Source organism: Esox lucius, chromosome 9 (genome assembly GCF_011004845.1).
Source record: "Esox lucius isolate fEsoLuc1 chromosome 9, fEsoLuc1.pri, whole genome shotgun sequence".
In the NCBI taxonomy this organism is placed as follows: Eukaryota; Metazoa; Chordata; class Actinopteri; order Esociformes; family Esocidae; genus Esox; species Esox lucius.
The window spans coordinates 16,507,802-16,522,544 of NC_047577.1; the positions used below are offsets into that span (position 1 = coordinate 16,507,802).

Below are 14,743 nucleotides of genomic sequence, written 5' to 3' on the forward strand. Positions count from 1 at the left end.
GTTATTGACAGTTACCGTTAGCTACAGTATCTGCTTAGCAATAAGCTACTAGTGTACACCGGTTTAGCCCATGATAAACTGCATTGCAACGTTTTGTATGCGCGCTCGTGTATTTGTTTACTGCAATTAGCTAGCCAACTTCAGAGTCATGCTCATATTCCTTTAAAAATCTTCTCTTCCACTGATTATAACTTGACAGTGTTAGGTGGCTAACGGACTAGCTGCTTTTTATTATTGCTAACTAGCTGATATGTCGACAGTCATTTACTCATGTAGCTTGTTGGGCTAACATTATCCAGTCGCCAGTTGAATTTGCTAACCTTAGCTAATTGGCTAACTGGCATAATGGCTAGGTTTACTTACTAGCTCGTGTCGCTAAATAAAATGCAGTGTTGCAGAATAAATTCCCATCGGGGTTTTTTAATGAGAGTCATTGATTTACATCACTTTTTTTTGACGACAAAGTGTAAGACCACTTGCTGAAACTGTTACTGAAATTAAGTTTAGCTGAATCATGCTTACCTGTGGTCTGGTTGGAGGATTTGACAGCTCAATTTAGCCATGACACATCATTAGATAAGATGTTACCTAGTTTTAAAGTGGATAGCAAACATCGTGGTTAACTGTCACGTATGCTTGTTTGCATTTTTGTATGTTTGTTTGCCTACTCTGCAATCTAGGTTACTATGATACAAATGTAGACCATTTTAGCAATCTTATTTATTGATTGATTAGTTATCAAATCAGGTTGCCAACCTTTTCAGAATTGTTTTACTAATTGGTTTATGCATGTTCTTTTGTGTATTACTAAAGAAAAGAAAACATAGGTTTCATATCTGCCACCATTAGTAAATGTAGGCAAATGGACCTTTGGGTCCAATCAATGCCGAATATTCATTTAGAAGAAAATTGCCCAAAGCACAGTGACAAATTGCTCAATGCCCATGTACAAAAGCCATGTGGTGCTCGGTGACAAAGCCACTATCATTACTAACCAAACTGAGCTATTGACATAATGGGATTATATACCGCAGTAACAGAGAGCTCTCTCCACAGCCTTGTGGAAGAGGGTCAAATCAAAAGGGAGGAAGCTGGAATGGGTTGGGCCTAGAAGATGCTTGAGTTGTGCAGGCTTTGTCCTCACTGTTATACAGGGTAAATGAGCAAAGTTCTAGCTATAGAGGTCTGGACAAAGCAGGTCTAGTTATGTATCTGTGGCGATTAAACAATAGGTTGGTTCTGTGACTGAATGGCAGTCATGTTCTAGGCCTTAAACATCCTGCCTCCTCTGTGTGTTTGTATATACTGATATGCTTTTGTGTGTGTGTTTTGTTTATCTATTCTATTCTGAAATGTGTGTTTTTGTTTCTGTCCGTGTGCATCCTGAGTCCACCTGCTGTTTCTGACGGTGTTACTTCAGTCGTTTGTTCTCTTGTGCGACTCCCAAGATTTCCATGAATAATTCATGACCCGTGCAATTCCTGTGTGCAGAAATTGCATATTTCTAAGATGGTCTTTCCTTAAATTCCGACTGCGTTTATTTCATGCCTCCTTCGCTGTGTTGACACTCACCCTGGGATGTGCATCAGTGTGTAGGAAAAGCCATTACCCACAAACCCCTATCAACCCGCCTTTATTGACATCCTCCTCACTGGTAACGCAATTATTATTCCCTAAAGTTGCCAATATGGGAGTTTGTGATTGGAATGGCAGATTGCTGCATCAGACACAGCACAACAAACACCTGAGGTGATGGTACAAACCATTTGAGAGACGGCTCAGGCTTGTGACCGCTGTCTCAGTCCTGACACCCAGGCCGAGGTGCCGGTGTTGTGGACCGCTGAAACAAATATACTGGAAGTGTCCCGTGGTGGCTCGCAGCTTGATGTTCCCGCTGTCATTTGTTTTGTTAACCTCACATGGAAGCATATGACTTTCTCTACATTTCCGTGTGGAGACTTGGACAACATGTCACTGCCTTTACAATTGCTGACAGTGACTCGTCTCCTGTCATCTGCACTGTAGTGGGCACATTCTCCCTGTTCTATGGAATCATAATTACATCTCAAAATGTGTCGTCTGCTTCTTCTCAGATCTTTACTCCTGATTGCATATTTCATTTGGATGCCTCAGACGCGTGTTCCCAGAGACCCCACCACTCATAACATTGCAACGGCTTGTGAACACACTGGACATATTTCCAGGCCTTTCAGACCGTGAAAGGCTTGAGATACGCGAGTCTCGGTCGTTGGGTTGGTGCGTTGCTTTGGCGCTTTATTATCTTATAGGTCTAGTCTTCATTAAGAGATGACAATAGATGAGCCGTCATCCGGGGACATGTGACTCTGTCTCAGCCTTTATCTGTGACAATCATCTTCCCAGTGAATTCTACCCAAAACCTGATTGGAAGGAAAACGCTTGATCATTCTCCCAGAAGTGAACCGCGGCTACCCAATACCTCAACCGTGCTGCTTTTCTTTATCCAGCCTGAATGTTTTAATGAGGTACAGTTGAGTAGAATAACTGGAGGTATCACTTTGAAACCTGATGAGGCTTTGCCTTTGCAGGCTGGTGGGCTACAGGTTTATTTTCAAACCTCTCAAAGGAGCCCTGTGTTTCAGCCTCGTCATGACCAATGTGTGAATTATTTTTTTTGTGCCGGTCTTTCAGCCCCGCAGCGCTCCCTGTCTTTCTGTCCAAGGCTGTCATCGCAGCAGGTAGCGTTCGGTGGCGCGGTAAGGGCGTGGTGTGGCGATGCAACGCTCGACCCGAGCTGTCAGGGTTGGGGGTAGAGTGAACTGGGTGACGCCTAGGCCGGAGGCTCATCCCCGGGCGGGGCGGTGAGACGGCATCCGGCCCTGGGGGTTTGGAGAGTATGTTGATCTCACAGGGTGGGTGCAGCCGGGACCCTGCTACAGTTTGCTGCCTGGAAGGAGGGCGGGGAGGAAGGTGGAGTGATGGAAAGTAGGAGAGGGGGAGGGGGAGGAGACAGACTCAATCTGGGCAGATGGCTGCTATGCTAATGAAAAGCTTTTTGTCCTTCATTTGTGGTAAGTGCACCCCCCCCACCATCCCTGTCCTGGAAGTTATTTTTCTGGACTGTTTTCTTCCAGATTCACAGGTCCCGTTTCAGACTGTTTTTGCATACTGTTACATTTTAGGCCAACACAGAATGTGTATTTTAAAATAATGTTATATTAGCAGTTGGTCTGTTGTTGGGGTGGCCCTCAGGGTTGTGCAGTACTTTGGTAATATTGCTACCGCTAAAGCTAAGCTAGGCTAATAGATTCCACGTCTTGACATTGTCCGGGGTAGGGCTTTGTTAGTGTGGAAAAGCTATTTTTCTGGGCCTTACAGTGGAATGAAGAGAATAGGTTAATACACCTAACCAGCCCAGTGACATCCATACTCCGGCTTAGCCTGCCCCAGCTAGAGCTGTGGCATCATTCCGCTGGCCTAGAAAGTGAACTCCTCAAGCACTGCAGTAAATACGGCGAGTCACTCCTTGTGTAGTCACGGTAACTTGTTTGCCTTCTCCAATGGTGGTAACACATCAGCCCCACCCAGTATGAAACCCTAAGTGCACTTGTTGAGGTCTGAGAGGGTTTTATTGGAGTTTAGCAACATGGTTAAATGTCCACCTAGCCTATCATAGGGCCAGATGGAGCTGTGACCATGTTGCTTAAACCTGTTAACCCTATGGTGTAGGGTTTAGGGGTTCGTTTGGGACTGGGCCATGACCCACCTGGTTGTTATATAAGTTAATTATAATAATTAGTTTGAAGTCCTATTCAGCAAAATAGAATTGAAATTTGTGGCTAGCAACTCCCTACTTATGAAATGAAAGCTGTCACAAATTAGGCTGTCTGTATTTAGACATCTGACGGTCCTAATCGACTTACAGTAGTTTAAAATCCAAATGCCTCACAGCATATTGAATATCATGTTATTTTCCTCAGTGGTAGTTACACCATTATGATGATTTGGAAGCGGTTGGCATTTAAAGTGAGCCACCATAACACATTTATCCTTAACATTCACGTTCAGGTCTTTGGTGCTCTGGGTTATTTGGTACTTAGCAACCCTGTTGTGGGTTTGCTGCTAGCTTTTCTAGCCGAAAATGAATATTATGCAAGTCATTTCCACAGCCTCAAATTTGAATGAAATTTGTGTTAATTTAAGGTTGATTGTTTAAGGTGATTGTGCACAAGGTCAACATTGTGGTTCAGGTGAAGTTTAAAATCACAATTTAGGAAGAACAGAGTGTAGAAATGGCCAGTATCGTCGTTGTATGAGTTTGTCTATAGAAACTCGGGACAAATCTGTTTGCAGTGCTCAGAGAGTAGGCTGAATGGCAGGTCCTCTGATAGACTAGTAAAAAGGGAATTTGGGGCACATTAAGGACTTTGTTTGCATTACGGGAGAGAATCTAACTCTAGTAAGAGTTATCTTTCTTTGCATAATGGTTTCCATACACTTTGAACTTACCCTGGGATGTTGGAAGACCTATCATGCAGGATTCTAGGCATTAATCGAGGGAAATTCACAAGCCCTAGCCCAGGGTTCTTCAACTTTTACCCTACAAGGGCCAGAGCCTGCTGGTTTCTGTTCTACCAATGGTACAGACCCAGACTGCAGAACATCAAACCAATGGTACAGACACAGGCTGCAGAACATCACTGGTCTTCCAAAGATAGTGGTGTAGTGATGGAGCATTATTTGAACTAAGACCACAATCAAGGCGTGGAACCGTACACTCTTTAAACCCAGTCTGCCCCTTTCCTCTCCTCTCTCCTTTCATTCCTCTCTTCCCTTTTCTCTGCCTACCCATGCTCCTCTCCTCTCTCCCCCCTCCTCCCAGGGTGAGTCCATGTGTACAGTAATCCTGAAAAATGCAGAGCTGTGGACTGATGTCATGTGGAAGGCTTGCTGTCCACCACACCCTGTGCGTGTGCGTGCGGGCGGGTGTGCAGGCAGGCGCCTGCTGGGCTCTGCGGTATTGACCCCTAACAGTGTGGGAGACGACAGAGGAGACAGCTCTGTGTCTTATTCTCTACATCTCTCTTTCTCTCTCTCCCCTTCGCTTCTTTAGGGAGGCACCAATACATCAGTTAGCAATAGTTATCACTATTGGCCAATTACAGGCAAAAATGCAATAATCGGTATTTGCCAATTCCCGTCAAAAATGTATTAATCAGTATTGGCCAATTACAGGCAAATATTTAATAATTGGTATTGGCCAATTACAGGCAAACATTTTATTGTAGGTGTTGCCAATTACAGGCAAACATCTAATGATCGGTATTGACCGGTGTTTGCTTTAAATTTGGCTGATTGTGCTTTTGTTTGAATTGGTGTTCAATAGAGAATGCCTCAGTATTTTTTAAATGTTTTTTGTTATCATGTTTTCTTTTTTGCTGTTTAATTATAGTCTAATACCTTATTTAGTACATGTATATCCAGGCATTGTGTGGTGCAAAAGAGAATGCGTATTTATCGTCTAATTTTATAATATAGCTCAACTAGGTTTTTCTCCTAGAATAAGCTGCATTTTCTCAGTTGTCCTCTCTCTTGTTTGCGCTCTTTGTCTCTCTCTCTCTCTCTCTCTCTCTCTCTCTCTCTGCCCCTCTTTCTCTCTCTCTCTCCCCCTCTTTCTCTCTCCTTCCCGTTGGTTATAAAGCAGATTACTAACAGAACCAGGCCTTCCACTTCTTTCTTTCTCGTCACTAATAGTGCTGTGTGCTGCCAGTGTCTGGATCAATGGACCTCTGGATCTGTCTGAGGTGGATGAGGTGAAGGAGGCGCGCGTGCGTGCGCTTCTTGTCTGTCAGAATGGCTGACATGGGCCTGTTGATAAGCTACAGTTCCCCATTTTATCATGCCCTTCCTTCCTTCCTCTTCCCTCTGTTCTTCCTGGAACCAACCTGGAAAATAATTCTAAACCAACGCTGATTCTGTGGTCATCTAGTTATCGATTTCTGTCTGGGTGCATTCTGACAGAACCCGTTGCCTGTCAGACTAGCACATCCGTCATCCGCGGGATGAGTCTTGGTAATACGTTGGCTAGACCTACAGGCAGTCACCACTTGCCGGATCTCCGCCCTCTCCACTGTCTGCCAATCAGGTGTGCGTGCTAACAGTCTCTCAAAGGGAGTCGAGACTGGCAGCAGACAGCAGCTCTTTTAGCCTAAGAGCTTAGCTCAATCTTTTGATAAAATGTCACTGTCGGATTGTCATGCTCCCCTTATGTTCTGAGGTCACTTCCTGTATGGTTGTGTTTTTGCCCCCGAGTTGGACAGACAGGCGAACGTGGAAACCAGCAACGCCGAGAACAGCCTGCTGGTTTCCACGGTCAACACTGCTGCTGATGCCCAGCTTATTGTAATGGGTCAGTGACTAGGGCCTGAATAGTAGCACCTCAAACAGGGGTTTCCACCAGGTTCCTAAACACACACGCGCAGTTTTCGCTTCTGAGCCTAGTTTTTGTTAGGCCTCGGTTTTATTTCTTGATATTTCTAGCTTTATTTCAGCCATCTGTCTTTCAATAGTGGAACTCATTGTTCAAAGCAGTGAGAGACAGTGTGTGTGTGGAAGTTCTGTGAGGGTGATTTTGTTTTTGCATGATTTGGCAACCCGTTATGTAGTGTGTTATGTAGTGTGTTATGTAGTGTGTTATGTAGTGTGTTATGTAGTGTGTTATGTAGTGTGTTATGTAGTGTGTTATGTAGTGTGTTATGTAGTGTGTGTGGCCTGTGTGTGACCCGCTGGGTGTTTAAATGGAGAAAAGCAGTGCACACTGGGTGGTATTTTATGTTGTTTTTTTTGTCCATAAACCGGACTAAATGTTCTCACAAGGATCATAAAATGTGAGAAATGTGCCCTTATTAGGACCTTTTCCCAGTCCCACAAAGACACAGTCAATTTTCGACTAAGAGGTTTAGGGCACAATTGACATTTGGGTTAGTGCTAGAATTGGGGTTAATGTTTAGGCACTGTGGCCTTTGCTTGACCAGGCGCCTTACTGTAAACATTTCTAAGCCTGTGGTAGCAGAGAGTCTCCAACGTGCAACCCAAAACACAGTATATTAGGCTAATTGGCTGTATACACATTTTATTAGTCTTGCAAGGCCTGTAAAAGCGGGGACAAAATTTGTTGGGAATTGGTCGTATGGATTTTTACCAACTAGTCGTATGGATTTCACGTGACTTGTAATACAGATGTGACCATATTAAAAGGACTAGTAATGCAGATGTGACCATGTTAAAAGGACTAGTAATGCAGATGTGACCATATTATAATGTTGATGGTCTTTTATTTCAGTTCTATGAAATCTGAGACCAGGACTACATGTTTTCAGAGAAGCAACATCACAGACAGATCTATTTTTTGTTATTGTTTTGATTATTTAAATAATCAGACTTATGCATTACTTTCAAGTGATGGAGGAATACGGGCTGATATGGACCTGGAAAGCAAGCTGTTGGGTATATATATATTTTCCTCATCAGGTACTGTAGGTTCTCCATCTAGTAGAAAGCTGGAGACCTAGTATGAAGTTTCACATACGTCTGTTTAGCACCTCTAGCCTATGAAAATTATACATTAAGGGTTTGTGTACTCGGACAGAAGAGGCTATAAAAATAGGATGTTTTAACCACATCTTGCACAATGTTTGCTAGAATGCTAAGTTAACCACCTGCATTCTTGGTTCCTCCTATGGCTAGGCCTAAACAAAGCAAACTGTCTTACCCTGCAAGCCAAGCATACAGTACTTTTCTTCCTGCTTGTTCATAGTAATGCCAAAGGCAGAACAGGCTATAAAAATGGCAATTCCAAACCAAACGTTCTATCTAGATAATTAATTTCCGGCTATATTAGGCTATATTTTGTCGGAAATAAATGGTTTCTACTATTCGCCTTGTAGATGGAGGAATACAAAAAAATACGTAATGGTGTATTGCCAGTAATCACTTTGTAGTTTGAAAACCCTGTTTCTGTGTGTGCGTCTGTGTCCCCACAATACAGTGAAATCCACTGTATTTGGCACCGTTTTGTCTGTGATGCATAAGATGAGAAGTGATTTGTGCACAACGTGGACAAGCTCCATAAACGGTGAGCCCGGCAACATATGAGTCCATGGTGACATCTCTAGGAAATGGCAGCCCTTGGTGGGCCTGGGTAGAAATAAACTTAATCAAAGGGGGAGAGGGGGAAGATCAATGTGTTTTAGTGTTCCGTTTTTGAGCTCGATGTCTCCAGCAAGGTTATATGAGCTGTGATTCGTGGCATAATTTTTTTTGAATGTATTTTTTCCTCTTTGTCACTGGCTCTCTTTTCTATTTATGTGTCTGTCTCACATTTAAACCGTGAAACAAAGGTGTTTCTAACATGCAAACTAGCAAAATGAATGTACTCCTGTTATTCAATAATTGAATGACAATCTACGCTACTATGTTTGATTTCTCCGTTTGGCCTGTATGCGCCTGGTGAGGATCGACACCATTTAATGTGTGTGTGATGACGGCTGCCTGGGCATGGCCGGTGAGATCATGATGTAATGTACTGACTCGAGGCTGAATACATACCTTAGCAAGTGTTTTATATTTCATTAATATTTGTCAGATTCACAACAATTTGTGATTTTCACTTTTGTGATAATATACTAAACACAAAATGTCAAAGGATGAGTTCTAATGAACTTATTTATTTTGGTTCCTATGCTGTGTGGAAATGGATTCATCCTCTGCCCTGACCCAGAATCGCTGGATGTCTGTGTGTGTTCTCTCTGAGTGGCGTGATGGTAACGGAGGTGTGAAAAGATTACAGTAATGCATCGATCGCATCTCGGCCCCATCCTCTCCCCTCAGTTTCCAGGAGTTGGGTTTCAAGCCGCATGGGCGGTTCATAAATACTTTGGGGGAGATTTAGCCGGCCTTATACGCATGTATAACTTTGCCTTAGTGTGAACAACCAAGGCAGGAGAGGTTAAGTGTTACAAAACCAATCTACCTTCTGAAAGTCTAGTTTTGGCTAACGCTCACACCTCTTCCCGCACCCTTCTCATCCTCTTAGTCATCTCTCCTCCCGTGCCCCTCCCCTCCTCCATAGCTCCTCGAGGTGGTTGTATCCGGCTGGTGGCTGCCACCCTTTCTAGCTCCAGCCAGAGTAGCAGCTTGCAGCTATGGCTCGCCAAATGACGCTGATTAGTAGGGTAGTATGCTAGCATGTGGCCACCCCGCCAATCCTGGCCATTGGAATGTTGGTAGCCTTTTTTGAAGAGCGTTACGTAACTCCATGCTGAGAACAATACGCGTCGGGATTGGTAGCTTGAACGGCAAAACAAAAATCATAATTTGGGGCAAGCAGACAGCCTAGCGATTATGCAAACATTTTGAACTAAGGTACATTTGAGAAATGTCTGTCTTTCCATTGGCTGGTATGTAAATCTTTACTTTGATTGTGACACACGTCTGTATAATATCAGAGGATTATTAGGTACTCTGACCATGTTCTCCTGCCTAGACAAAGAAGAGTGTCAGTCCTTTTGTTCATTAGGAATGTGGCCCTTGGGGGGAGGTAGGAGCAGTTGGCCCCTTTAGGTAAACACAACAGTAAACATTATGGCAGAAAGGACAGCCCACCCTTTGGGTAAACCTAGGTGACACAAGACAGATGGGCAGCAACTTACCACACCCCTTTTTCCTCTATAATTACAAACTGTTCATGTATTAAGTTAGAGACTCCTCGGATGATTATGTTTGTAAGCGTTTGACGCGTCTCTCTATTTGCAAATAAATAAATGGTTAAATTGTGCCAAGAGAATTTTGTCTCTGTAATTCCTCCTTTAAGAGTTCTGATCGATGGAATTGCCATCACACCAGTAAGCAGATGGTGACGACATATCCCTGATTCGCGAGGCTCTGGTTAGGATCTTCATGCTTGCTTCATTATTGACTGTTGCCTTGAGGGTCACCAGCTTTACCCTATCAATCCCAACTGTCCTCCTCCTCCAGTCAGTCATTAATCAAGTCTTCCAGAGGTCCAACACTTGTTTTTATAGGATTGCATAGGACTGGACAAAATGGCCCATAAACATATAAAACTGGCCGTTTATTCTGGAATGCTTTTGTTGTGATGTGTGACGGTACATTGAAAAGATTGTATATTCTGTGTTAATGTGACTTCAGCACATTTTCAAAGTGAATACTTACAGATGAAGCAAATAAAATGGATAATCTCCCAACAAGGGCTCATGTCAAGGTCTTTGTAGGTTAGATGGTGAATGCACAATCAGTTCTCATAGTCAACGTGTTGGATGCAGGAGAAATGGGCAGGAGTTAAGACCTGAGGGACTTTGACAAGGGCCAGATGACTGGGTCAGAGCATCTCTGAAACAGCAAGATTTGTTGTGTGCTCCCGGTTAGCTGTGGTGAGTACCTAGCGGCCGGTCAGAATGCCCGTGATGACCCATGTCCACCGTCAAAAGCGCCTGCAGTGGGCACGCGAGCGTCAACTGAACCTTAGCCATTAGGTGGTCATAATGTTTTGGCTCGCCTGTATATTTCCATCACAGACCTGAGTAAAATAGATTTAAAGATAAACCTAACAGAAAAAGAAGTATAAGTATTTGTCTCAGTGGACACAACGTATGGCAGTTTTAAATCACACCATCCCATTGTTTACTCTGTGATGGAGGGTTGTGTGGTGGGAGACCCAGGAAGACCCCACTGCTGAGAGAGACATGAACTGACTGCAATTAGCCAAAACTGAGAGAACCTCCCCATAGTCCAAAATGGCGGAGGTTCAGCGATATTTTGTGGGGGAGTTTTCTGGCTCTGGGTGCCTTGAATGTGTGCATGGCATCATCAGATCAGGAGAATACCAAGGCATTTCAGAGCGAAATGTCAAACCCAATGTCATAAAGCTGGGTCTCCATCAAAGGTCATGCATTGTCTAAGAGGACAGTGCCCCCAAACACACTTCAAAAAGCACCCAGGAGTGGTTGAAGAAAATGCCGGATTGTTCTGGCGTGGCCGGACCAGTGACCAGTGAAATTAAGAATTGTGGAGACCAAATACTGAAGTATATTAAGTTTTTTTTAGAAACAGTTGTGAATTGTTTGAAGAAGGTGCAAGGGTGCCAATACTTATAGTAATTAGGGCCCCAAACTATCTAGTTAATATTTAGCATTGCCTCTCCAGAACCTGTTCGTTTTTGCATTTTTATTAGCATTTGTATTTTGGCATTTCACTCAGCGACGTCTTGTAAGGCCTAACAATGTCAACTTTATTTTTTTTTTCCAAAGTTGACTTCACACCATTCTATTTTCTGCCTGTCTTCACAAGCAGAGTTTTCACACCCTGTGTGTTTGGCTATAGCCTTACCCGTGTTCGCAGAGACTGGATGAGCGTCTCCAAGCTGTGTCACTGTTTGCCCTTGTGTGAGCTGGGGGACCAAGCTGAATCCTGCCATTGATTTTGATAATCTTCATGTTTCAGACTTGGATACACCTAATATCTCCCTTTGACCTTTTCAGTGATTCAGATGGAAAAGGACATGGTTATGAATGCATCTGCATGTCCTTCAGATGTTTCTGTCAGATGGTTACTGGATTTGACCTGTGTACAGGCACTGCACTGCCCCAACAAACTAGTGCTGTGCGACACCAACAACTAGGTCACTTTATTATTGCGGTAATGGTGAATTGATTGTCAAGTTCGAAACATCGTTGCGGACCTGTTTTAGATTTATATTATTGTTGACGCTACCGTGTTATCGTGACTGTTATAACAGCCCATCTTAAACTTATTTGTCCAGCGCAAACTACTCGTAATTATTATCAATATCCGTTGGATGTCTTCAGTATCCAGAATGGTGTGATCTGCAAATGTCGTTTGACAGCTGCGTCGTTTGCATTAAGGTAGTTTGTGTGGAAGGGGTCCTGTGGGGAAGGGGTCCTGTGGCTTAGCTCTAGTGCTAATGTACAGAGTCCAGAATGTGCAAACCCATCTTTGTGTTCCGTCCTATTGGTCAGTAAGTCTGTGATCCACTGACTGATGGAGCTGGACACATCCAGCTGGGAGAGTTTGCTATGTAGTTTCTGGGTTGACGGTATTGACTGCAGCGAGTCCACGAACCGTATCTTTGTATGTATTTGAGCTATCTGGGTGTTGGAGGATATAGTGGAGGTCCATATATATTGGCTCAGAGGTGGGTCCACTGAAGCGTCAGGGATGGTTTGAGACGGGACAGGAAATCAGTAGGCTCAGACGCCTGCTAAGCTAACTGATGAGGTCAGGTGAGTGGCAGGCTTTGCATGATCTTCAACTCTCCTGAACGAGCTGGATGTTGATGTGAAACTGGGACAAAAGTGGGCAAAGTACGGTTAAAAATGGCATATATATTATAATAAATACGTATGTGTATATGCAGCTATTGAGTCGCTGGCCATAATAAGATGTGCTTTCCTTTGCACAGTGACAGAGACCCAATGGTATGCCACTAATGAGGCCATTTAAGCTCGTTTTCTTTTATATTCTATGATGTTCTCCTCTTACCCTGTTCTCACAGTCTCTGCTGGGCTGTCTGTAATAGCAGCCCTTGGTGGGCCTGGGCAAAAATAAACTCAATCAAAGGGAGAGAGGGGAAGATCAATGAATTTTAATGTTCCCTTTCTGAGCTTCCTATCACCAGCCAGCCTATATGAGATGTGATTAGTGACTCTCTCTCTCTCTCTCTCTCTCTCTCTCTCTCCCTTTCTCAGCTGAAACTTGTAGATCGATCCATCGTTATCCGAGACATAGTGCGGCGGATGAACTCCAATGTAAGTAAAACGGCCTTGTGATAATTTTAAGTCCAAAAGGCCTAACATCAACACTCTATCTGAAGGGCCCAACATTAAGACTACCTGAAGGTGTAATGAGAGTTAAGCCAGTATCAGAATGTGACAGAATGTCCTGCTGGTTGTGATTATGGACTGATGCAAGGACATTGACATTAAGTAAATTATTAGCATGTGCTGTTTTGTCTGTGCGTGGGCTTTCTGGGATGGTGTTTGACTAGTGATGGGAAAACTCCAGTTATATGCACAGACACGTTGGTAGTGCTGAGGATGAGATCTCTTATTTTGATGTTCCCTGCCAGAGCACCATCCATTATTCTGTTGGCATTTCGGTCATCCAGCAGAGTCACCCAGGGCGACTTGCCGTTGGTGCCTAACAATACAAGACATTTTGAAAAGAATCGCTGCATGTGTTTTTTGGATCGGGCGTCCGCCCCTACCACAGTGATAATGTGGTGTTTCTGTTGTGGTTGCCAGGACAGCCAGTGTGGCATTGTGACCAACGTGGACATCGAGTGTGCCGTGAAACTGGTGGGGACCAACTGCGTGCTGTACCCTGTCAACAGTAAAGACCTACAACACATCTGGGTAGGAGACACTGTGTTGTGTAGATGCATTAAAGACCTACAACACATCTGGGTAGGAGACACTGTGTTGTGTAGATGCATTAAAGACCTACAACACATCTGGGTAGGAGACACTGTGTTGTGTAGATGCATTAAAGACCTACAACACATCTGGGTAGGACACTGTGTTGTGTAGATGCATTAAAGACCTACAACACATCTGGGTAGGAGACACTGTGTTGTGTAGATGCATTAAAGCGCATGATTAGGTTGTGAATTCCTGATAAATAGTTAATTGTTTGCAGTGGTTCGTGACTGTGCCAATGTTTCTGTTATGAGGATCGGTTTGGTTTGTGTTTCTTGCTAGTCCTTCATGTATGGAGACTACATAGCTTACGACTTCTGGCTGGGGAAGGTGTATGATCTAACCAACCACATCATCTTGAAGTTATCAAATGGAGCCAGGTGAAGAATCTGTCCTTCTGAAATGTCTTACCTTTCCATCTGGGTGTGCTTATTGCTTAGCTAAGCTTTCCTCTTTCGCTGCAGGTGTTCCATGAACGTGGAGGACGGAGCCAAGCTGTACGACATCTGTCCTCATGTCAGTGACTCGGTAAGGGGGAACGCTTCGATTTTGGACCTCAGTGTTTATAGGATTTTGAATGACCGTAATTTTTCAGCCAGGTCATACTGACCATTTCAATATAATTTATTGTTTATAAGTGTCTTCATTTTCCAGTAGCATTTCATACTCTGCTACAGCAGCTAATGCATAGTCATTAGCTAGCAGGCTAGTGTGTGCCTTGACTTTTATTGGCCAGCCAAATTACCATGGCTTTTGTAAGAAGTATTTTAATAGCAAATATATAAGAGATGCTTTTGCAATAGCATATTGTTCTTGTTCGATAGCATCAGAAGCTAGTGCCTACTTGTCAGCTATATGGTTAGTGTGTACTAGCCTCCCCAAGCAACTGTGGTTAACCTAATCATCTGATCATAGCTAATGCACTGACTGGTATGTGTCAGTCAGCGGTACCTTCCAGAAAAACAATATGGACATGGTTGTGATGATTAATGACGGCACCCAATGCAAGGCAGTGTCCCCTTCCCTGCGCAATGAGATTTGACCTTTAAACCAGATGGAAGAGTGCTGCCTACTGGCCATCCAACACCAGTTCCAGCAGCATGTGGTCTCCCATCCAGGGACTGACCAGCACCAACTCTGCTTAACTTCAGAGCCATACCAGCAATGGGATGCCAGGTGCTTAACGCTTCCTGTTCCAAATTACTGACCAGAGGTAGCGGGGGACGGATAGTACTCTGTAGCAAGGCTGG

The 14,743-nt window shown here is 43.8% G+C and overlaps 1 protein-coding gene across 4 annotated transcripts in view; it reads left to right on the plus strand.

Moving 5' to 3' along the window:
• The window catches only part of ube2o (ubiquitin-conjugating enzyme E2O), a 33,305-nt gene that overhangs the window by 581 nt on the left and 17,981 nt on the right, over positions 1-14,743 (plus strand). For all 4 annotated transcript variants that reach the window (XM_020049773.3, XM_034294009.1, XM_013135375.4 and 1 more), the window contains exons 2-5: positions 12,765-12,824; positions 13,320-13,430; positions 13,776-13,873; positions 13,958-14,021. In XM_020049773.3, coding sequence (XP_019905332.2) covers positions 12,765-12,824; positions 13,320-13,430; positions 13,776-13,873; positions 13,958-14,021 — 333 coding nt within the window. The remainder of the gene's footprint in view (positions 1-12,764; positions 12,825-13,319; positions 13,431-13,775; positions 13,874-13,957; positions 14,022-14,743) is intronic.